Source organism: Schistocerca americana, chromosome 8 (assembly GCF_021461395.2).
Source record: "Schistocerca americana isolate TAMUIC-IGC-003095 chromosome 8, iqSchAmer2.1, whole genome shotgun sequence".
Taxonomy (NCBI): Eukaryota; Metazoa; Arthropoda; class Insecta; order Orthoptera; family Acrididae; genus Schistocerca; species Schistocerca americana.
In genome coordinates this window covers 418,008,227-418,032,128 of record NC_060126.1, presented here as the reverse complement: position 1 = coordinate 418,032,128, position 23,902 = coordinate 418,008,227, and the positions used below count along the sequence as shown (strand labels likewise).

At 42.8% G+C, this 23,902-nt stretch overlaps 1 protein-coding gene across 6 annotated transcripts in view; it reads left to right on the top strand.

Annotated features, from left to right (window-relative positions):
- LOC124544737 (AP-5 complex subunit mu-1-like) overlaps window positions 1-23,902 on the top strand; it is a 59,034-nt gene that overhangs the window by 8,830 nt on the left and 26,302 nt on the right. For all 6 annotated transcript variants that reach the window (XM_047123390.1, XM_047123391.1, XM_047123392.1 and 3 more), the window contains 2 exons: window positions 12,098-12,275; window positions 12,436-12,514. In XM_047123390.1, the coding sequence (XP_046979346.1) occupies window positions 12,098-12,275; window positions 12,436-12,514 (257 nt within the window). The remainder of the gene's footprint in view (window positions 1-12,097; window positions 12,276-12,435; window positions 12,515-23,902) is intronic.

Here is a 23,902-nt window from a genome sequence, read left to right as displayed (position 1 = left end):
ACTGTTACATGTAGAGATGGGCACGGCTGGGAGATGATGAGAGGGACAGAGGAGGGAACAGTTAGCGAAAGAGGGGAGGATTAGATAGAAATAGAGAGGGGGAAGGAGGGGATGGACAGAGAGTGGGTAGAGGATACGGGCAGAGAGAGGACTGAGAAGAGGATGCAGAGAAAGCGGGGTGGAAATCGCAGGGGGAGGAGGAGATGGATTGAGAGGGAGGAGCAGGGGGACATGAAGGAGGCAGGTGGAAGGCGTAGAGAGAAAATGAGTAGATGTAAAACGAAGAGGGGCTGGAGGAGATGGATTGAGTGTGCGGAAAAGGACATAGACTGAGAGAGGGGGAGGAAGATATGGTTGGAGAAAGAGAGTGGAGGAGATGGACAAAGAGAGGGGGTGGATGAGATGGAAGGATGGAGAGAATGGGGAGGAGGAGAAGGGTCGACAGAGGTGGGATGATGAGGTGCATGGAGAGATGAAGGGAGGAAATGGTGGGCACAGATTTGGGGGGGGGGGGGGGGGAGTGAGCAGGTGTGTGCAATATATTGTCGAATGTGTATGCGAGTGAAGCCACAGGGAAAAGGCTAGTTATTATTATAAAAGTCGTCTTGTGACAAGGTCAGTGCAGCTTATCTTAATGTTCTCTCCTGTGCTATCCCCCCCCCCCCCCCCCCCCCAGAGTAGTACTATACCCATTGACTTTCACTATTTGTTAGATATATTACTCTCTGTCTTCTCATACAGACTTCGCCCTCTGTGGCCCCTTGATGTCTTAACAATGTCCTATCCTACCCCTTCATGTAGTTAGTGTTTTCCACATATTCCTTTCCTCACTGTTTCTGTAGAGAATCTCCTCAGCTCTTACATTAGCATTTCTTAAATTTTCAGCATTCTTTCTATAAAACCACATCTAAAACATTTCCATCTTTTCTGGTTTTCCTACAGTCCATGATTCACATCCGTTCAATGCCTTACCTCAGATTCAGATTGTCAGAAAGTGCTTCCTCAAATCAAGAGCTTTGACACTAGCATTTTCTTCTAGTGAGAAACACAGTGTTTGGCTGCACTGGCCTAGCTTGCTTCTTAAACCATGCTTGCTTAATCTGTCATGTGTTATTTTCCCCTACTCCTCATTACTTCTGACCTTTGATTAACTCTTGGTCCATGTTCCGTCGACAGCCTCCATGGCTGAACGGTTAGCATAGCTGCGGTCAGTGCTGAAGGACACAGGTTTGATTCTGGGTACCTCTTCGATTTTTTTCTGAGGTAGGGAGGTCTGGTATGGGATCTGTTCAGCGCTTGTGAGGCCAAATGAGGAGCAGCGGATTCATCAGGATTCATCTATTGGCAGTAACAGCTGGAGGGCTTGATGACACACTGGTGCCGTTGCCCACAATCGTAGAGTGCTGAGGACTCGTACTGGCTTCTAGACAGCAGCCAGTCAGGACAGGCCTAAGGCCTAATCCGTGACTGGTGTTTACGTTTCCGTAGTCTGTGTTCATTAGACTGTTCACTCCATTCAACAGATCCAGTAATTCTGCCTCACTCTCGGAGAGCGAGAGGGCTGTGCGTGGCAAAACCATGAATATATTGGTATAGGTTTAATCTTGGTACATTATTTAATAATTGATCCTGTGTTTACACTTTTGAAATAACTTTCCTCTGGTTCATATGACCATGACCATTTATTACATGACCTATTACAGATATATGTTTGAAATGGTGGTTTTTTTCACACTGAAATAAATTGTACAAAATTTTACATTAGCAATGTCATCCATTATAGTTTGTATGTCTTTGTTGGTTACTCGTGCCTTCTAATAGTCTGATGCACCCCATCCCCCTCCTCCTGTAGCAATCCATGCAGTGTTGGTAATTCCATGTGCTACTTGCTGTGAGGTAAAGGCGTCATCTATCGAACTCCAACCTCCACCCAAGGATAACCTCAAACAAATGATATAACACAAAACCTATATTTGTCCTAGTAAACATATATTAAAATGACTCTTTAGCATGCTATTTAAATGTCATAAACACCGTAATAATATCTACTTATAGACACCACTGCTCCTTTATATATATGATGATGATGATGATGGTACAGAAAACTTCACCCCTCTAATGCTCTTGGGAAAGCCCCAGATTTAATATTGTAAAAATTCTGTACACTGACAAAACGATAGCAATGTCATCAGCAATTTGTATCATTTGTATCTTTTCACTCTCAATTTTTATTCCACTCCTGAGCAATAGCAGAGAAAGACAGAATCCTTGCCTCAGTCTTCTAATCTGAGCAATTCTCTGTTGATCTTCCAGACATATTGTCCCCTACAGCTTACATCCATTCTTCTGAGAAATTCAAAAATCTTGCTCCATTTTATGTTGTCGGCAGCTTTTTCTAGGTCGACAAATCCAATTCCCATTATGGGAATGGGCATTGACATAGGGTATATACTGGCAACTCGCAGTATCCTGTTGCAGAGCATGCTCTACAGCCTGACATTTGTGGCCTCGGTGCCCGTTTCACCACACGTGGCATCTGGATTCTTCCCCCAGACACCAGTTTCTCAGAACACTGCAGGTGGGGGGAACTAGCACTACAAAGTGTCCTTGGTTCTCGCCACCCACCTGGCCTTAATTTGTGTTAATTTCTTCTGTCTGAACTTTTTTTCACTGTAACTACTCTTTTCTTCACTCTGTTTTAATTTCGCACATCTTTCATTGTCTTTTCCGTCTATTTTCCACCACCCCCTCCCACCTCTGTTACATACAATGCACTTAGCTTCTCACTCTTATTAACTCATGCACGATGTTTTAGTAGTAATCTCTGTCTAGCATATTACTCTGTCTTCTACCTTTAAGCTCTCAGGTTTTCAAATCTCGTCCGATGCAGTCCCCAACAATCAGTCTTTCCTTCTCATCCCGTACTGTAAGACTCTCCTGACCTGTGGTTCTGGGTGACTTTCCCAAACTCTACCCTTTTCGTAGACCACTCCTGTCCTATTCCTTCACCCTTCTTCCTTCCCCTTCAACCTTTCTGCCTGAAGAAGGAGCCGCTGGCTCCGAAAGTTCGCCACTCACAGTAGTCTTTTATGTGTGTGTTCTGCCGCCATTTGGTGAGAAAATTTTTTATCTTTATTTTATGTGTATTTTGCCATAAAAAAAGAATTATTTATATTCATGTAGACAATCTGATACTGTTTGCTGATGATGTTGTCATGTAAGGGCAAGTGTTGTCATTGAGCGAATTTTGGAGTTTTACAATTACCTGGACTGAACTTCTACTTGACACCATGAATGATAGTTTGTTCTAAATATGGATAAATGTAAGTAAATGCAAATGGGTATGAAAACATTCATTTAATATTTGATGAGAAGGATAATTGCTATCACCATATAGTAGAGATGCTGAGTTGCAGATAAGCACAATAAAAAGACTGTCACAAAATGATCTTTCGCCCAACAAGGCCTTTGTCAAAAATAGACAAATGCGCGCGCGCGCGCCCACACACACACACACACACACACACACACACACACACACACACACACACGACTGCAGTCTCAGCCAACTGTAGCCGCACTGTGACCAGCAGCAGCAGTACTACCTGGGTGTGGGTAAGGAGGAGGCTGGGGTTGGGAGAGGGAAGGATTGCAGGGTAGGAGTGGAACATGGTGAACTGCTGCTGGGGAGCGTGGAGGGACAAGATGGAGAGAGGGTACGGCAGCTAGGTGCAGTCAGGAGGTTAGGTGGAGGGCAGTGAAGAGGTGGGGGGAGGGTATAGCAGAAAAGGTAAGAAGTAAAAAGACTAGGTGCGCTGGTGGAATAGAGGGATGTGTAGCGCTGGAATGGGAACAGGTAAGAGGCTATATGGGTGAGGACAATGACTAACGAAGGTTGAGGCCAGTAGGGTTATGGGAACATATGATATACTGCCGGGAGAATTCCCACGAGCGCAGTACAGAAAAGCTGGTGTTGGTGGGAAGGATCCATATGGCACAGGCTGTGAAGCAGTCATTGAAATGAAGAATGTCATGTTGGGCGCTATGCTCAGCAACAGGGCGATGCACTTGTTTGTTGGCCACAGTTTATTGGTGGCCATTCACACAGACAGCTTGTTGGTTGCCATGCCCAAATAGAATGCAGCACAGTGGTTGCAGCTTAGCTTGTAGATCACATTACTGGTTCACAGGTAGCCCTGCCTTTGATGGGATGGGTGATGTTTGTGACCGGACTGGAGTAGGTGGTGGTAGGAGGATTTATGGGACAGGTCTGTCACCTAGGTCTATTACAGGGACATGAGCCTTTAGGTAAGGGTTTTGGAGTGGGGGTTGTGTAGGGATGGACAACTATATTGTGTAGGTTCGGTGGACGGCAGAACACCACTATGAGAGGAGTGGGAAGGATAGTGGGCGGGACATTTCTCATTTCAGGGCACTACGAGAGGTAGTCGAAACACTGGCAGAGAATGTAATTCAGTTGCTCCAGTCCTGGGCGGCACTGAGTTACATGGGAAATGATCATCTGTGGCCAGACAGTGAGACTTTGGGAGGTGGTGGGTGACTAGAAAGATAAGGTGCAGGAGATTTGTTTTTGTACAATGTTGGGAGGATAATTATGGTCTGTAAAGGCCTCAGTGAGACCCTCGGTATATTTTGAGAGTGACCGTTCATCACTGCAAATGCGACAACCACAGATGGCTAAGCTGTATGGATGGGATTTCTTGGTATGGAACGGGTAGCAGCTATCAAACTGGATGTATTGCTGGTGGTTAGTAGGTTTGATATGGGCAGAGGTACTGACGTAGCCATCTTTGAGGTGGAGGTCAACATCTAGGAAGGTGGCTTTTTGGGTTGAGTAGGACCAGGTGAAGCAAATAGAGGAGAATCTGTCGAGGTTCTGGAGGAATGTGAATAGGAGCCAGATCATGAAGATGAAGATGTCTTCAGTGAATCTGAAGCAGGTGAGGGGTTTAGGATTCTGGATGTTTAGGAAGGATTCCTCTAGATGGCCCATGAATAGGTTGGCATAGGATGGTGCCCTGCAGGTGCCCATAGCCATACCCTGGATTTGTTTGTAAGTAATGCTTTCAAAGGAGAAGTAACCACTGTTTCTGTCCCTTTATCACACAGTACCTTGCTCATAATTATTGATGCCACCTCCCTTTACACTAACATCCCTAATACCCATGGCCTTACCGCTATTGAACACTACCTTTCTCATCACACAACAGATTCCAAACTAACAACCTCCTTCCTAGTTGCCGTGACCAACTACATCCTCACCCACAATTACTTCTCCTTTGAAGGTGTTACCTACAAACAGACCCAGGGTATGGCTATGGGCACCCACATGGCACCTTCCTATGCCAACCGATTCATGGACCATCTTGAGGAATCCTTCCTAAACACCCAGAATTCATTGATGACGTCTTTGCATTCTGGATCGAGTGCGAGGACACCCTATCCACATTCCTCCAGAACCTCGACAGCTTCTCCCCCATTCACTTCACCTGGTCCTACTCAACCCAACAAGCCACCTTCATCTACATCTACATTTATACTCTGCAAGCCACCCAATGGTGTGTGGCGGAGGCCACTTTACGTGCCACTGTCATTACCTCCCTTTCCTGTTCCAGTCGCGTATGGTTCGCGGGAAGAAAGACTGTCTGAAAGCCTCCGTGCGCGCTCTAATCCCTCTAATTTTACATTTGTGATCTCCTCGGGAGGTATAAGTAGGGGGAAGCAATATATTCGATACCTCATCCAGAAACCCACCCTCTCGAAACCTGGCAAGCAAGCTACACCGCGATGCAGAGCGCCTCTCTTGCAGAGTCTACCACTTGAGTTTGTTAAACATCTCCGTAACGCTATCACGGTTACCAAATAACCCTGTGACGAAACGCGCCACTCTTCTTTGGATCTTCTCTATCTTCTCCGTCAACCCGATCTGGTACGGATCCCACACTGATGAGCAATACTCAAGTATAGGTCGAACGAGTGTTTTGTAAGCCACCTCCTTTGTTGATGGACTACATTTTCTAAGGACTCCCCCAATGAATCTCAACCTGGTACCCGCCTTACCAACAATTAATTTTATATGATCATTCCACTTCAAATCGTTCCGCACGCATACTCCCAGATATTTTACAAAAGTAACTGCTACCAGTGTTTGTTCCGCTATCATATAATCATACAATAAAGGATCCTTCTTTCTATGTATTCGCAATACATTACATTTGTCTATGTTAAGGGTCAGTTGCCACTCCCTGCACCAAGTGCCTATCCGCTGCAGATCTTCCTGCATTTCGCTACAATTTTCTAATGCTGCAACTTCTCTGTATACTACAGCATCATCCGCGAAAAACCGCATGGAACTTCCGACACTATCTACTAGGTCATTTACATATATTGTGAAAAGCAATGGTCCCATAACACTCCCCTGTGGCATGCCAGAGGTTACTTTAACGTCTGTAGACATCTCTCCATTGATAACAACATGCTGTGTTCTGTTTGCTAAAAACTCTTCAATCCAGCCACACAGCTGGTCTGATATTCCGTAGGCTCTTACTTTGTTTATCAGGCGACAGTGCGGAACTGTATCGAACGCCTTCCGGAAGTCAAGAAAAATAGCATCTACCTGGGAGCCTGTATCTAATATTTTCTGGGTCTCATGAACAAATAAAGCGAGTTGGGTCTCACACGATCGCTGTTTCCGGAATCCATGTTGATTCCTACATAGTAGATTCTGGGTTTCCAAAAACGACATGATACTCGAGCAAAAAACATGTTCTAAAATTCTACAACAGATCGACGTCAGAGATATGGGTCTATAGTTTTGCGCATCTGCTCGACGACCCTTCTTGAAGACTGGGACTACCTGTGCTCTATTCCAATCATTTGGAACCTTCCGTTCCTCTAGAGACTTGCAGTACGTGGCTGTTAGAAGGGGGGCAAGTTCTTTAGTGTACTCCGTGTAGAATCGAATTGGTATCCCGTCAGGTCCAGTGGACTTTCCTCTGTTGAGTGATTCCAGTTGCTTTTCTATTCCTTGGACACTTATTTCGATGTCAGCCATTTTTTCGTTTGTGCGAGGATTTAGAGAAGGAACTGCAGTGCGGTCTTCCTCTGTGAAACAGCTTTGGAAAAAGGTGTTTAGTATTTCAGCTTTACGCGTGTCATCCTCTGTTTCAATGCCATCATCATCCCGGAGTGTCTGGATATGCTGTTTCAAGCCACTTACTGATTTAACGTAAGACCAGAACTTCCTAGGATTTTCTGTCAAGTCGCTACATAGAATTTTACTTTCGAATTCACTGAATGCTTCACGCAAAGCCATCCTTACGCTAACTTTGACATCGTTTAGCTTCTGTTTGTCTGAGAGGTTTTGGCTGCGTTTAAACTTGGAGTGAAGCTCTCTCTGCTTTCGCAGTAGTTTCCTAACTTTAATGTTGAACCACAGTGGGTTTTTCCCGTCCCCCTCACAGTTTTACTCGGTACGTACCTGTCTAAAACGCATTTTACGATTGCCTTGAACTTTATCTGTAAACACTCAACATTGTCAGTGTCGGAACAGAATTTTTCGTTTTGATCTGTTAGGTAGTCTGAAATCTGGCTTCTATTACTCTTGCTAAACAGATAAACCTTCCTCCCTTTTTTTATATTCCTATTAACTTCCATATTCAGGGATGCTGCAACGGCCTTATGATTACTGATTCCCTGTTCTGCACATACAGAGTCAAAAAGTTCGGGTCTGTTTGTTGTCAGTGGGTACAAAATGTTATCTCCACGAGTCGGTTCTCTGTTTAATTGCTCGAGGTAATTTTCGGATAGTGCACTCAGTATAATGTCACTCGATGCTCTGTCCCTACAACCCGTCCTAAACATCTGAGTGTCCCAGTCTATATCTGGTAAATTGAAATCTCCACCTAAGACTATAACATGCTGAGAAAATTTATGTGAAATATATTCCATTTTCTCTCAGTTGTTCTGCCACTAATGCTGCTGAGTCGGGAGGTCGGTAAAAGGAGCCAATTATTAACCTAGCTCGGTTGTTGAGTGTAACCTCCACCCACAATAATTCACAGGAACTATCCACTTCTACTTCGCTACAGGATAAACTACTACTAACAGCGACGAACACTCCACCACCGGTTGCATGCAATCTATCCTTTCTAAACACCGTCTTTACCTTTGTAAAAATTTCGGCAGAATTTATCTCTGGCTTCAGCCAGCTTTCTGTACCTATAACGATTTCAGCTTCAGTGCTTACTACCAGCGCTTGAAGTTCCGGTACTTTACCAACGCAGCTTCGACAGTTTACAATTACAATACCGATTGCTGCTTGGTCCCCGCATGTCCTCACTTTGCCCCGTTGGGGCTGTTGCCCTTTCTGTACTTGCCCAAGGCCATCTAACCTAAAAAACTGCCCAGCCCACGCCACACGACCCCTGCTACCCGTGTAGCCGCTTGTTGCGTGTAGTGGACTCCTGACCTATCCAGCGGGACCCGAAACCCCACCACCCTATGGCGCAAGTCGAGGAATCTGCAGCCCACACGGTCGCAGAACCGTCTCAGCCTCTGATTCAGACCCTCCACTCGGCTCTGTACCAAAGGTCCGCAGTCAGTCCTGTCGACGATGCTGCAGATGGTGAGCTCTGCTTTCATCCCGCTAGCGAGACTGGCAGTCTTCACCAAATCAGATAGCCGCCGGAAGCCAGAGAGGATTTCCTCCGATCCATAGCGACACACATCATTGGTGCCGACATGAGCGACCACCTGCAGATGGGTGCACCCTGTACCCTTCATGGCATCCAGAAGGACCCTTTCCACATCTGAAATGACTCCCCCCGGTATGCAGACGGAGTGCACATTGGTTTTCTTCTCCTCTCTTGCTGCCATATCCCTAAGGGGCCCCATTACGCGCCTGACGTTGGAGCTCCCAACTACCAGTAAGCCCACCCTCTGCGACTGCCCGGATCTTGCAGACTGAGGGGCAACCTCTGGAACAGGACAAGCAGCCATGTCAGGCCGAAGATCAGTATCAGCCTGAGACAGAGCCTGAAGCTGGTTCGTCAGACAAACTGGAGAGGCCTTCCATTCAGCCCTCCAGAATGTCTTTCGCCCCCTGCCACACCTTGAGACGACCTCCCACTCTACCACAGGTGAGGGATCAGCCTCAATGCGGGCAGTATCCCAGGCAACCACAGTCGTAGTCCGATCGGGGGGTGCGTGGGACGAGCTGGCCGTCCCCGACAAACCCCCATCCGGACCCCCACAGTGATGCCCATTGGCAACAGCCTCAAGCTGTGTGACCGAAGCTAACACTGCCTGATGCTGGGAGCGAAGGGATGCCAACTCAGCCTGCATCCGAACACAGCAGTTGCAGTCCCTATGCATGCTAAAAACTGTTGTGCAAAGAACGTCTGAACTAATCTGCAGAGAGCGCAAACAAATCGACACAAAATTTAAACGGTTATTAAAATACAAGATTGCCTAGTAAATGCAGTAGTGCTGCTACTTGCGCACTGCTGACACACTGCTCGGCGGCGGAAGGAGACTACGCGATTTACACCATTCAGATACTAAAACGCGATGCTACAACTCTCAAATACTATAATATGCTCGAAATTTATGAATTAAACAATGCAAGTACCAAAAACACGCAAAGAAATTAAGAATTAAACTATGTAACAAATGAGTGAGCTAGTAGTATACAACTTGCTGCTGCAGCTGCTTATCCAATGGCGGCAGGGAGCACACTGACTGTGACCAACCGACACTGGCCGTTCAAAACAAAAACAGAAGACAGACGACTACGCGAATTTACACTATTCAGGTACTAAAATGCGATGCTACAACTCTCAAATACTATAATACGCCCGAAATTTATGAATTAAACAATGCAAGTACCAAAAACACACAAAGAAATTAAGAATTAAACTGTGTAACAAATGAGTGAGCTAGGAGTATACGACTTGCTGCTGCAGCTGCTTATCCAACGACGGCAGGGAGCAGATGTTGACCTCCATCTAAAGATGGCTATGTCAGTACCTCTGTCCATATCATACCTACTAACCACCAGTAATACCTCCATTTCAACAGCTGCCATCCATTCCATACCAAGAAGTCCTTTCCATACAACCAAGCCATCTGTGGTTGTCGCATCTGCAGTGATGAGTAATCGCTCTCGAAATATACCGAGGTCTCTCTGAGGCCTTTACAAACCGTAATTATCCTCCCAACATGTCACACGCCTTATCTTTCCAGTCACCCACCACCTCCAAAAGTCTCAATCTCAGGCCACAGAGGAGCATTCCCCTCGTACCTCAGTACCACTCAGGAATGGAGCAACTGAATTACATTCTCTGCCAGTGTTTCAACTATCTCTCGCAGTGCGCTGAAACGAGAAATGTCCTGTCCACTGTCCTTCCCACTCCTCCCACAGTGGTATTCTGCTATCCACTGAACCTACGCATTATTCTCCTCCATTCGTATAAAACACCTGCTCCAAACTCCTTGCCTCATGGCTCATATCCCTGTAATAGACCTAGATATGAGACCTGACCCATACATCCTCCCACCACCACCTACTCCAGTCTGGTCTCAAACATCACCCATCCCAACAAAGGCAGGGCTGCCTTTGAACCAGTAATGTGATTTACAAGCTAAGCTGCAGTCACTGTGCCGCATTCTATTTGGACAGGCTGCCTTTGAACCAGTAATGTGATTTACAAGCTAAGCTGCAGTCACTGTGCCGCATTCTATTTGGACATGGCAACCAACATGCCGTCTGTCTGCATGAATGGCCACCGACAAACTGTGGCCAAGAAACAAGTGGACCACCCTGTTGCTGAGCATGCCGCCCAACACGACATTCTTCATTTCAATGACTGCTTCACAGTCTGTGCCATATTAATCCTCCCCACCAACATCAGCTTTTCTAAATTGCACATGTGGAAACTCTCGCAGGTCCCTGCATGCTCCCCAGCAGCACTTCACCGTCCCCCACCCTTGTCCTGCTATCCTCCCATCATGCATTGGTGCTGCTGCTCGTAGTGTGGCTTCAGCTGCCAGATACTGCAGTCACGCGCGCGCGTGTTTGTGTTTGTGTGTGTGTGTGTGTGTGTGTGTGTGTGTGTGTGTGCGTGTGTGCATCTGTTGTCTATTTTTGACAAAAGCCTTGTTGCCCAAAAGCTTATTTTGTTACAGTCTTTTTGTTGTGCCTATCTGCAACTCAACATCTCCATTATATGATGAGTAGCAACTATCCTTTTCATAATATTGTTACATTCCAGCCTGGATTTTCCATCATTTGTGTTAATGGTATCCATTGTTGAGTGCTCTGTACATAGTACCACTACTATTAATGGTATTTTCTTAGCTCATTCTCATCAATATTTAGGCATAACTTTGTGAAATGAGATGAGATGGAATGGAATGAGCACATCAGCTTTGTTGTAGGGAAGGTGAATGAATCAGTGCAGTTTATTAGGAGATTTCTGGGAAAATATAGTGCACTCATAAAAGAGACCACATACAAAATGTTTGTGCTTGAATGTGTGGAATCCGAACTTGGTCAGATTATAGGATGACATCAAAGCAATTACTCATCAGCTCAATCAGCATGATAGTGTGACAGAACTGCTCTTTGAGTTAAAATTGGAATCCTCCAAGAGAAAAAAATGATCTTTATGTAGAATGCTATCGGGGAAGTTTAAAAAAGCCAGCCATTGTAACAGATAGTTGAATGATTCTTCTGGCTCCGATGCCCATCTCATATAAGGCAAAATAAGGGATTGTAAGGTTCATACATACACGTACAGGCAACTGTTTTCCCTCACTCTGTTTGTGACCAGCACAGAAAAGGGAATGACTGATGATGGTACAACCCTCAATGATGCTCTGTGCAGTGCTTGTGAAGTATATGAAGATATAAATTATTTCATTTGTGAGTTGCCTCAGGCACTCGGTTTTAAATTTTTGAGATTTCCTGTGTGCTAAGAAATAACTATTCTGACAGATTTTATCCACAGCAAAATAGACCATTGGCAACTATAATCTTTCCTGATGTCATTAATTTGCTTTTTCTGTATTTCAGATTGTTTTGTCGAGTCAAGGGACGGCTGTGACAAACCAGCTTTGTATCCGGCATTTCACTTGGAAGTCGAGAAAGGCACCCTGTGGCCAGTTGTTGTACTAGAGGGCCGAGGCCTCATGTTCTGTGCCTTGCCACTTGAAGCAGTAGACATTAACACCTGCAAGTCTCTTGTGAACATGTAAGAACTTAATTTGAGCATACTGTCCAGTCTCAATAGTTCTTCTTCTTCTTCTTCTTCTTCTTCTTCTTCTTCTTCCTTTTCCTTCTCCCTGTTTATAACTATCTACAACATCTGGAAATCTGTAACAAAGTTAAGATTGTGTATATTCTTGTTTTAGGTCAAGTGTTTCAACAGCTTTGGAAGTACTTCATGGATTATCATTGTGTACACCTGTAAATGGGATCAACCTAACCCCGGTAATTATTAAGGGAATATTTTAAATTAAATAGCATCATTCTTTTTTGTCCTTGGTAATCATTGACTTTTTTCACTTTAATGGTGTCATCATCATCACTGCAAGTTGTCATCCATCACCACCAACACCACCACCATCATCAGATTAACTATTTCTTGGTGTCCCACAGTGTACTCTGTCAACCGTTGTTGTTGTTGTTGTTGTTGTGAACTTCAGTCCAAAGACCAGTTTGGTGCTGCTATACACACTATTCTATCCTGAGCAAGCCTTTTCATCTCAACATGATTACTGCAGCCTGCAACCTACATCTATTTGAAATTGCTTACTACAATGAAGCCTACGTTTCCCTTCCTCACCCCCCCCCCCCCCCCTCCCCCTTTCTCCACACTTCCTTCCATTACCAATGATGATTAGTCTGTACATTATAATATAACAATGTATTTCATTTAAATCTATTATTTTTTCTCGTGATCTGTTGGACGAATAAAAACATATCAATGAAATTCGGTAAGTTGCTTCATTGCTGAAAATTCAGAAACACATGTGTGATATGCAAGTGAAGGAAAAATATTAAACTGTCCCATGCTGTGTAACTCCACAAAAAGCATACTGAATCCTGAATATATGAGGCCAATATTAATTCTCAACACTAATGAGGATGATGGAAGCAAGGAAAATGCTATAGGCTACAATGAGAACTGGAATTTAGCCATATACACATAATGTAACTGTTGTCAGCACTTCCAGTTTTGACAATATTATTTGTGAGAGAAACTTTTTATCCTCAAGAGAGACTAATGATTGTGACTTTCAAATAGCAGATATATTAAGTGTAACAATGAAAATAATCAATTTTTGACAACATTATGGAATTGGACTAATAAAAAATCTACTCCCCAAGTGGCAGCAGGAGAACAGACATATAAAAAAGGTTTTATGTGTGCAGGCTTTTGGAGCCAGTGGCTCCTTCTTCCAAAGGGCTGAATGGGAAGAAAGAGGGGTGCAGGAAAAGTACTGGAGAAGTTTAGGAAAAGGGGTATAGTTCGGAAAAGTCACCCAGAACCCAGGTCAGGGGAGACTTACCAGATGGGATGAGAAGGAAAGACTGATTGAGATAAGTGGCGTGCTGAGAAGTTGTTTTTGGGGGGATCTACAGTACCAGGATTGGATGTGATGACCTGGGAAATCTTCTTTTGAACTAGGGTGGTGGGGTAATTATGTCAGTGAAGGTTCAGTATGGCGGTGTATTGCTGTAAAGAGTCTGCAACCTGCCTGCCTGTTGTTTGTTAGTTAGTGTAATATGGACAGACAAGGGCGTACCCAGGATCTGAACTGGGGGGGGGGGGGGGGCACGTCATACTAGTCTTAGGGAACAAGGACTCGAGACAACATACAGCACTTCTTATTAAATAAAACTAAACCAGTGAAAAACTGCTTTTAATAAACATTTTAAATACAAGAATGCATTTGTACAATCTGAGAAAACATGCAGCATTTCTTATTAAATAAAACAGTAAACTACTGAAAAACTGCAAATATCTTCAGGGGGTGGGGGCAGCTGCCACACCCATGTGGACAGAAGTACAGAAGTGTGTAGCTTGGCCTTTGGTGAGGATGAGATCAATGTCAAGGAAAGTGGAATGGGATTCTTAACAGGACCTTGTGAAATTCAATTGGGAGAAGGTATTTAGAGATTCTAGGAATTTTAACAGGTCAGCCTCACCATGAGTCCATATGACAAAGATGTCATCAGTGTATTCTAAAGCAAACCAGGGGCTGAATGCACATGGATCCCAAGAAAGTCCCCTCCAAGTGACCCACGAAAAGGTTGGCATAGGAAGGAGCCATCGTGATTCCCATTTCCATACCCGTGATCTGTTTGTGTGTCTGCCCCTCAGAGATGAAGTAGTTGTTAGTAGTATGAAGTTCATTAAGTTGAGCAGGAAGGATATCGTAGGTTAGGACTCAGGCGAGCATTGACTGAGGAATTGTTCAGCAGCAGACAGACCGTGTATGTGGGGGATGTTTGTATAGAAATCAATGGTGACAAGCAAGGCGTGTGGTGGGAGTTGGATGGGCATGGATTTAGATGATTTAGGAAATGGTTGGTGTCTTTAATATGTGAGGGAATGCTTTGTACTGAGGGCTATATGTGTTGATCAACTAAGGCAGATACACTTTTGTTTGGTGCTTTGCAGCCAGCAACTATACAATGGCTGGAATGATTGGGTTTGTGGATCTTAGGAAGAAGGTAAAAGTTGGGGGCACATGGTTTGGCTGGGGTAAGAAGTTCTATGGATTGAGGTGTTAGTCCTTGTGAGGAGTCTCAGATTCTAAGGAGGTACTGCAGATCAGTTCGAATCACAGAGATGGGATCTTGATGGCAGATGCTGTATATAGAGGTGTCAGACAGCTGGTGTAGACCTTAGCATACTCCTGTCAGTCAAGTACCACAGTGGTAGATCCTTTGTCTACTCAGAGAATTATGAAGGAGTTATCAGATTTTAGGGAACACAGAGCCTGAAGTTCTGTAGGGGTCAGGGACCTGAGGAAGGGTTGTGAAACAACACTGAATGTGAGGAATTCTTGGAAGGCATGAGCTTGAGGTAGTGGTGGTGTATCAAGTTAGGATTGTAGTGGGAACTTTTCAAGGCACAGTTCAATGTTAGGTTTGCTGTTGGAAAGGCTTTGGGAGTGGGTTGCAAAGTGATACTTCCAGTTGACATTATGTGTGAAGGAAAGTAGGTCCTTTACCAGAGTAGCATAATTAAATGCAAGTGTAGGGCTTAAAGTGAGACCCTTGGATAATACAGGTAATTCAGGATAGCATGCTTTAGACGAGAGGTTGAGAACACTGTACTGTTGTGACTGTTTCTTGTGATTATGAGTTATTTTTGGTCTGGGAGGCAGTGGTGGAGGCTGTGATAGGTTAAGGAGGTTGGCCAAACTCAGTTTGTAGGAGAGGAGTGGTGAGAAAAACACTGGCAGTTAATGTAGCACATAACCAGGAGTCTGTAGATAGAGTATAATTTTCCAAATTTTTGGTAGTACATATTGATGAAAACTTGAAGTGAGAGAAAAGTAATAGTCACGAGGATAATATATGGTGTTCACCCACAATCATCTTGTAGGTACCTGTTCAAGATGATGGGCATTTTAAGCCCACCACAGTCTGTATATTCATGTATTATATCCATCATAAATAATCTATTACAATTTGAGAAGAATAGTAATATCTGCAGCTGCAGCACTACATGTCAAAATAATCATTATCATCCATAACTGCCAGCAGTTATTCTTCCTGCGCACCATGCTCAACTGGAATAGGAAAAGTGGGAGGTGACAGTGGTGTGGAAAGTACCTTCCACCATAGACCATAGGGTAGCTTTGGAGTATAGATGTACATGTAGATGTACTAAAACTGTCAGTGGCTCATAATGGAGTTGAACATGCAGCCACAAAAGTCTTTGTAAATGTATCACTAGTTGCATAAGTAGTATTAAAGAGAAATACATTCATTCTATAAATTAAGTTCAGCATGCAGACAAATGTACAAATAAATCATGTATATGTAGTCTGTGAGCTAACTCATTCCACATCATGTTGATAAAGCCATGCAAATGTTTTACAGAACATGTTATCAATTAAAACTGAAGTTCATACTGCCAGAATGTCACAGACAAAGAAATGCCCCTCCACCTACTTGCCGTGCCGTGGCCGCGCGTGTGCCCCCCCCCCCCCCACACACACACAGAGAGAGAGAGAGAGATGATAGTATTAAAATCCTAGTTGTTAACTGCCAAAGCATTCACAACACAGAGTGCAAGACTTTGAAGTGCTCCTAAGAAGCAGCGAAACTCACATAATACTAGGTATAGAAAGCTAATTAAAATGTGAAATTAACAGCATTGAGATTTTTGGGGAAAATTTAAGTGTGTATTGAAAGTATAGGCATGGCGAATTTGTCACAGTAGACAAGAAACTCGAATTCACCCATATGTAAATTGAAGCTGCATGCAACATTCTTCAGGTAAGTCTCATTATCAGGGATGGGCATAAAGTTTGTGGGATCCTGCCCCCTCGTCTCTTATGGGGTGCCTAGGAAGCTGTTTTCTCGGATAGCTAGACAACATACAAGAAAATCATATTAATGGAGCTGATTACAGTAATTGAATTGACAATGCTTAACTTGCATATGTACGAGGCGGTGTTCCAAGCATTCGGTGAAACGCAAATAATCAGTGTTCTTTGAAATATACAGTTTCCATGCAATCTAATCACACAAGTTCCTAAGTCACTGCTGTCCTTAATATCACTGCTCGTCTTTTAGTGCTGCTCTTCTAGTGCGCCTCTTGTAGTGCGGCCAAGGCTAGGCGGTGCGTCACTTCTGTTCTTTTCGTGTACAGGCCACTCCTGTCACGGTGACATTCTAGTCAGTGTCCTATTGGCTGACGTCGTCTCACAGCCCTCTCTGCTTTATCGTTCTTGATCTTCGTGCCGGCGGTTGTCATTACACCAGAACAAATTTATAATTTGATGCTTTTATTGACCACCAGACTCACTCCTGATGCAACCGAAAACTGTAGAGAAAACCTTGGTTCACTAGTATATAAGTTCCCCAATCATATTGCAATTGACTAATGACCTCAGCAGTTGAGTCCCATAGTGCTCAGAGCCATATTGCAATTATCAGAGGAGCTTAAATCATCTAACAATCAATTGGCATAGTTACTGTTTTGTGTTACTGTTTTGTCTAGTTGTGGGCGTGATGAGTCATTGTGTGAAATGTTACTAAATGCCTTCTCTGAAAATTACACGTAGCAGATAGGCCAGAACCCACTCATGATGGAAATACATTATATCTAATGGCAACACATAAGATCCAACCTGTTAGACAATATGAAGCTGGTATCTGTACTGATACCATTGGTGATATTGCAGCTCTCAAAGAATGAAATTTTAATGAAATTCAGACCTTTAGCTGCTTACAGGCATCGATACATATCAACAGGGACAGTTGAAAGAAGTGTGCCCTGACCGAGACTCGAACCCGGGATCTCCTGCTTACATGACAGACGGTCTATACAACTGAGCCACTGAGGATACAGAGGATAGTGTGACTGCGGGGACTTATCTCTGGCTTACTCCCCATGAGACCTACACTTTCCTCTGTCCACACACTACATTTGTAGTGCTATGGGAATCAGGAGATTGACTGCCGTGAGTAGTGAGTATGGTGTCCTCGGTGGCTCAGTTGGATAGGGCGTCTGCCATGTAAGCAGGAGGTCCCAGGTTCGGGTCCCGGTCGGGACACAGATTTTTCAACTGTCCTCGTTGATATTTATCAACACCTGTAAGCAGCTAAAGGTCTGGATTTCATTATAATTTCACTTTTAGAGGATGTCCACATTAAAACTGATATCAGTGAACATGAGGACGTTGCAGCAATAATGATTACAGAGGGCAACTAAAACAGTTGGAAAGATTTTTATGTTCAGCAAAATAGATGATGAGGCAGTACTGTCATACCCCAGTGAGAAACTTCAAACATATATGTCTGTACAGGAGGATGTAGAAAAACTATGACATGCACTGGATAGATATGCACCTAGTAGGAAAGTTCATGTTAGGAGGGACAGTTCATATTATACAGTAACTGTAAAGAAACTTCTAAAGAAGCAGAGACAACAGCATAGTAGGTGTAAAACACAGCCTAGGGCTGTAGATAGAGAGATGCAGATTGAAATACATTTGGCTGTCAAGAGAGCGATGTGCGAAATCTTTAACCACTACCTTAGCAGTATATTATTGAAAGACTTTTCACAAAACTCGAAGGAAATCTTCTCATAAGCAAAGGCTGTTAGTGGCACCAAAGATAGTGTCCAGACACTTGTGGACAGCACAGGAACTAAACTTGAGGATAGCAAAGGTAAAGCAGAAGTGCTTAACTCTGTTTTCAAACATTACTTTACTAAGGAAAGCCCAGGAGTAGTTGTTCAATTTAAATCTTGTACCACTGCAGAAATGAAATAGGTATTAATGTGTGTAGCATTTAGAAACAGCTCAAATAATTAAAACTGAACAGAGCTCCAGGGCCTGATGTAATCCCTCTCAGATTCTACACCAGATTTGCAGCCGAGTTAGCCCTTGTTTTATTCCTAATACACTAAAGATCCCTCAAACAAAAAGCTGTGCCCAGTGGTTGAAAGAAAGCATGAGCCACACCCATCTACAAGTGGAGCATTTGACGGGCAGCAGAACTGATCCACAAACCACCATCCAATATCACTGACATCCATACTGTAGACCCTTAAAACACATTCTGAGCTCAAATGTAATGAGATACCCCCTATACCAACCAGCATGGATTCCAAAGGCAAAGCATTGATCGTGTGAAACCCAAATCGCACTTTTCTCATATAACATCCTTAAAGCCATGAATCCATGTGTCAAGGCAGTCAGGTAAATGTAGTATTTCTTAGCTTCCAAAAGGCACTTGACACCGTACCACATACATGCTTATTATTAAAGTATGATCATAATGAGAGTCAAGTGAGCTACGTGACTGGATTAAGAATTTCTTAGTGAGTAGAACCAGTACTGCTTAGAGGGAAGGCCTTACAGCTCATTGAGAGTCAGACTGTGATGTCATGGGATTCAGGTAAAACAGCCAGAGCAACATCATCTAGGTGGCATTGGCCAGAGCCACCACAGTGACATGTTTGGAAATGGCACGTCAACCCCCACTCATCTCCCTCTGCATCAGCGGAAAGTTGCCCCCCCCCCCCCCCCCCCCCCCCACCACCACCACCACCAATCTCCAAACTAACAGATCTTCTTGGTTAAAAGTTTTGGTTGTTCTGTTGTTCTGTGCTGGTGAATGGTGAACTGTATTGGAATTTTGTTTGAAATCACTGTGTCTTTTTCTGATATGTAGTGGTTTCTGAATCATAAGTCATTTTTAACAGCTCAGTGCTAATCAGTACAATACGAGCAAGTGTTGTGTTCCTGGCTGTGTCGGTAACTACACCAGTAAGAACAAAGTTCGTGTATTTACATTTCCTTCTGTTGGACAAATGCATGCTAAATGATTATCTGCAACCAAAAGGGATAATTTCATTCCCAGCAAGCATTCTGTGGTGAGTATTTTTCATTTTAAGCATTGATACAGACAGCATGATGAAAGTACTTAGCAGTTAAATATTGTTTCATAGTAATATTTTTGTGTTGTTAATACTATATATACTATATATTTTTCATCTCTTAATAGGTCTGTCACCTACATTTCTTTTAAGGTGATTTGTTATGTGAAATGAGTACAGTAGACTGGAAAATGGGAGCTACAATAACTTCACCTCTGAGCAAGTCAGAACTCAAAAGAACTGCTGTACCATGCAAACTTCCTAAATGCCTTTCTTACTTATCAACATCAATCAACAGGCAGCAAAAGCATGAGGTTGCTGCACTAAAGGCAGCCATAGACTCATGTGTTAAATCACTGGAAGAATATAATAAGAAGATATATTCCAGCTCATTTCATGACTAATAAAGAAATTTTAGTGTGCAAAGTGCAGTGGAAAGTGGTCTACAGCCATGAAGAATTCATATATTTCGTTTTTTCTATTTTGATATTGAGAAAACTCCATATGCTGTCTGTACATAGCTACTGATTCAAAGCTGAGTGTAAGTGTTTCTGTCAAGGGCCAACAAATCTCATCCAAAAATGTTGCAAAAACTGTAAGTACTATTCCTTATGTAAAATTTGCTGTAGGTCTTATACATGCAGTCAAGAAGAATGTCACCTACGTGGTATTTTTCTTGAGTTGCTGTGCAATTTAGAGTGTGAGAACTAGGACTTCCACTGAGTTTATAAAAAGGCAGCTTCACCTCCTAAAAAACATAGATTTGCTCCCCACATTCTAATTTTCACATCCTTGGTATTTTTTCTTTTAAGCCGTACTTAAAGGTTTATACATAGCTCTGGTAATATTTTTCTACCACGTCACAGTGCAATCAGAAACATCTGTGGTAATGTTGAAATTAATCCCAATAGTTGTAACTTCTTAGGCTTATATTAGGAGAAAGTATCAAATCTGAAATCTCATGAGTGTTTTGTGACACTCATATTGGATGAGATACACATGAAATCAACCATGGATCACAAAGGAGGGTGTCTGCTTGGAATGGCACATGACAGCACTGCTCTTGCACCAACAGCACATGTATTTGTAGCGCAAGGTGTAATGCTGTCATTCAAGGAAGTTCATTTATTGCCCATAAATAAGGTGACTGTCGATAGGTAATCAAAAATGTATTGGCTGGGTTATAAAACTTAGGTTCAAGAATTATCTGGATTACTTCAGGCAACATCTCAATTAATAGAAAGGCTGTCTCAAATTTTGCAACTCCAGCACAGCTCAGACACCCCGCAAATCATTCCAGGCCCTTGTTCTATGTTATAGATATTGTTCATAATTCGGTTAACCTGAAAAATGAAAAAATGATTTTATGACATTCTTCATAAAATAACTTTTAATTTTATGACATTCTTCCCTCCCCCCATTAACAGCAGACCTTGCCGTCAGTGGGATAGCTTGTGTGCATCATTGACACAGATAGCTGCACCATAGGTCACAACAGAGGTGTATCTGTTGAGAGGCCAGACAAACATGAGGTTCCTGAAGAGGGGCAGCAGTCTTTTTAGTAGTTGCAATCTAGATGATTGACTGATCTGGCTTTTAACATCAACCAAAATGTCCTCACCATACTGGTACTGCGAACAGCTGAAAGCAAGAGGAATTACAGTCATAGTTTGTCCCGAGGGCATACAGCTCTACTGTATCATTAAATGATGACGGTGTCTTCATGGTAAAATATTCCAGAGGTAAAATAGTCCCCCATTTGGATCTCTAGGCAGGGTCTACCTAGGGGAATGTCATCATGAGAAGAAAAAAAATTGGCACTCTGCAGATCCCATAATTGAGCAGGTAAATTAGAAAATTTGAGAAGGGATATGGATCGGTTGAAGTTAGATATAGTGGGAATTAGTGAAGTTTGGTGGCAGGAGGAACAGGACTTTTGGGCAGGTGAATACAGGATTGTACATACAAAATCAAATAGGGGTAATGCAGGAGTAGGTTTAATAATGAGTAAGAAAACAAGAATGTGGGTAAGCTACTATAAACAGCATAGTGAATGGATTATTGTAGAGATTGAAGAAACGTCTGACGAGATAAAAGAAATTATTCAGATAGTTAAAGGAGACAAGAATTTAATAATGATGGGGGACTGGAATTTGATAGTAGGAGAAGGAAGAGAAGGAAAAGTAGTAGGTGAATATGGACCGGAGGGGGGAAGCAAGGAAAGAGGAAGCTGCCTGCAGAGAGTCACACAGAGCACAATTTAAACATTGCGAACATTTGGTTTCAGAATCATGAAAGAATGTTGTATATGTATATGTGGAAGAGACATAGAGACACCGAAAGGTTTCAAATTGATTATGTAATGGTAAGACAGAGATTTAGGAATCAGGTTTTCAACTGTGAGACATTTCTAGGGGCAAATGTGAACTCTGACGATAACTTATTGGTTAAGAAGTGTAGATTAAAACTGGGGAAATTGGGAAAAGGTAGGAAATTAGGAAGGTGAGACCTGGATGAGTTGAAAGAAACAGATGATGCTGAGAGCTTCAGAGGGAGGATTAGGCAACAATTGACTAGAACAGGAAGAGGAGTACAGTAGAAGATGAATGGGTAGCTTTAAGAGATGAAGTAGTGAAGGCAGGAGAGGATCAAATAGGTAAAAAGACAAAGCCTAGTAGAAATCATAGGATAATACAAGAGGTATTGAATTTAATTGATGAAAGGAGAAAATTTAAAAATGTAGCAAGCAAAAGGGAATACAAACATATAAAAAATCAGATTCACAGGAAGCACAAAATGGCTAAGCTGGAATGGCTGGAGGACAAATGTAAGTATTTAGAAGCATATTTCATTAGGAGAAATATAGATACCACCTACTGAAAATTAAAGAGGCCTCTGCAGAAAAGAGAAGCAGCTGTATATCAGCTTTGATGGGAAACCAGTCCTAAGCAAAAAAGAGAAAGGTGAAAGAAGTATATAGAGCGTCTATACAAGGCAGAGGAACTTGAAGGAAATATTATAGAAAGGGAAGGGGATGTAGATGATGATGAGATGGAAGATATGATACTGTGAGGAGAATTTCACATAGCTCTGAAAGATGAAAGTTGAAGCAAGGCCCCAGGAGTGGACAACATTCCATCAGAGCTATTAATAGCCTTGAGAGAGCCAGCCGTGACAAAACTCTTCCATCTGATGTGTAAGATGTATAAGACAGGCGAAATACCCTCAGACTTCAAGAAGCATGTAATAATTCCAATTACAAAGTTGCTGAAAGGTGTGAAAATATCATAAATATCAGTTTAATAAGTCATGGTTGCAAAATACTAACACAAATTCTTTGCAGAAGAATGGAAAAACGGTAGAAGTTAACTTTGGGGAAGATCAGTTAGGCAAATCTACATTTATAGCATACAGGGAGTGAAAGGCTATTTACAGCTTGTACAGAAACCAGACGGCAGTAATAAGAGTCAAGGGGGATGAAAGGGAAGCAAATGGTTGAGAAAGGAGAGAGACAATGTTGTAGCCTATCCTGATGTTGTTCAATCTGTACACTGAACAAGCAGTAAAAGAAACGAAAGAAAAATTAGGAGTAGGACTTAATGTTCAGGGAAAAGAAACAAAAACTTTGAGGTTTGCTGATGACACTGTCATTCTGTCAGAGACAGCAAAGGACTTGGAAGAGCAGCTGTATGAAGTGGACATTGTCTTGAAAGCAGGATATAAGAGGAATATCAACAAAAGGAAAACAAGGATAATGGAATGTAGTTAAATTAAATCAGGCAGTGTTAAGGGAATTAGATTAGGAAATAAAGCGTTAAAGTAGTAGATGATGATGGCTGAAGTAGAGAGGATATAAAATGTAGGGTGACAGTGACAAGAAAAGCGTTTCTGAGGCAGAGGAATATTTACACATCGATTATAGATTTAAGTGTCAGGAAGTCTTCTCTGAAAGTATTTGTCTGGATTGTAGCCATGTGTGAAAGTGAAACATGGATGATAGACAGTTTAGACAAAAAGAGAATAGAAACTTTTGAAAATGTGGTGCTGAAGATTAGATGGGTAGACATGTAACTAATGAGGAGGTACTGAGTAGAATTGGGGGGAAAAGAAATTTGTGACACAACCTGACTATAAGAAGAGATCGGTTGATAGGACGCGTTGTGATGCATCAAGTGATCACCAATTTAGTGCTTTAAGGAAGTGTGGGGAGCAGAGGGTAAAAACCATAGAGGGAGACCAAGACATGA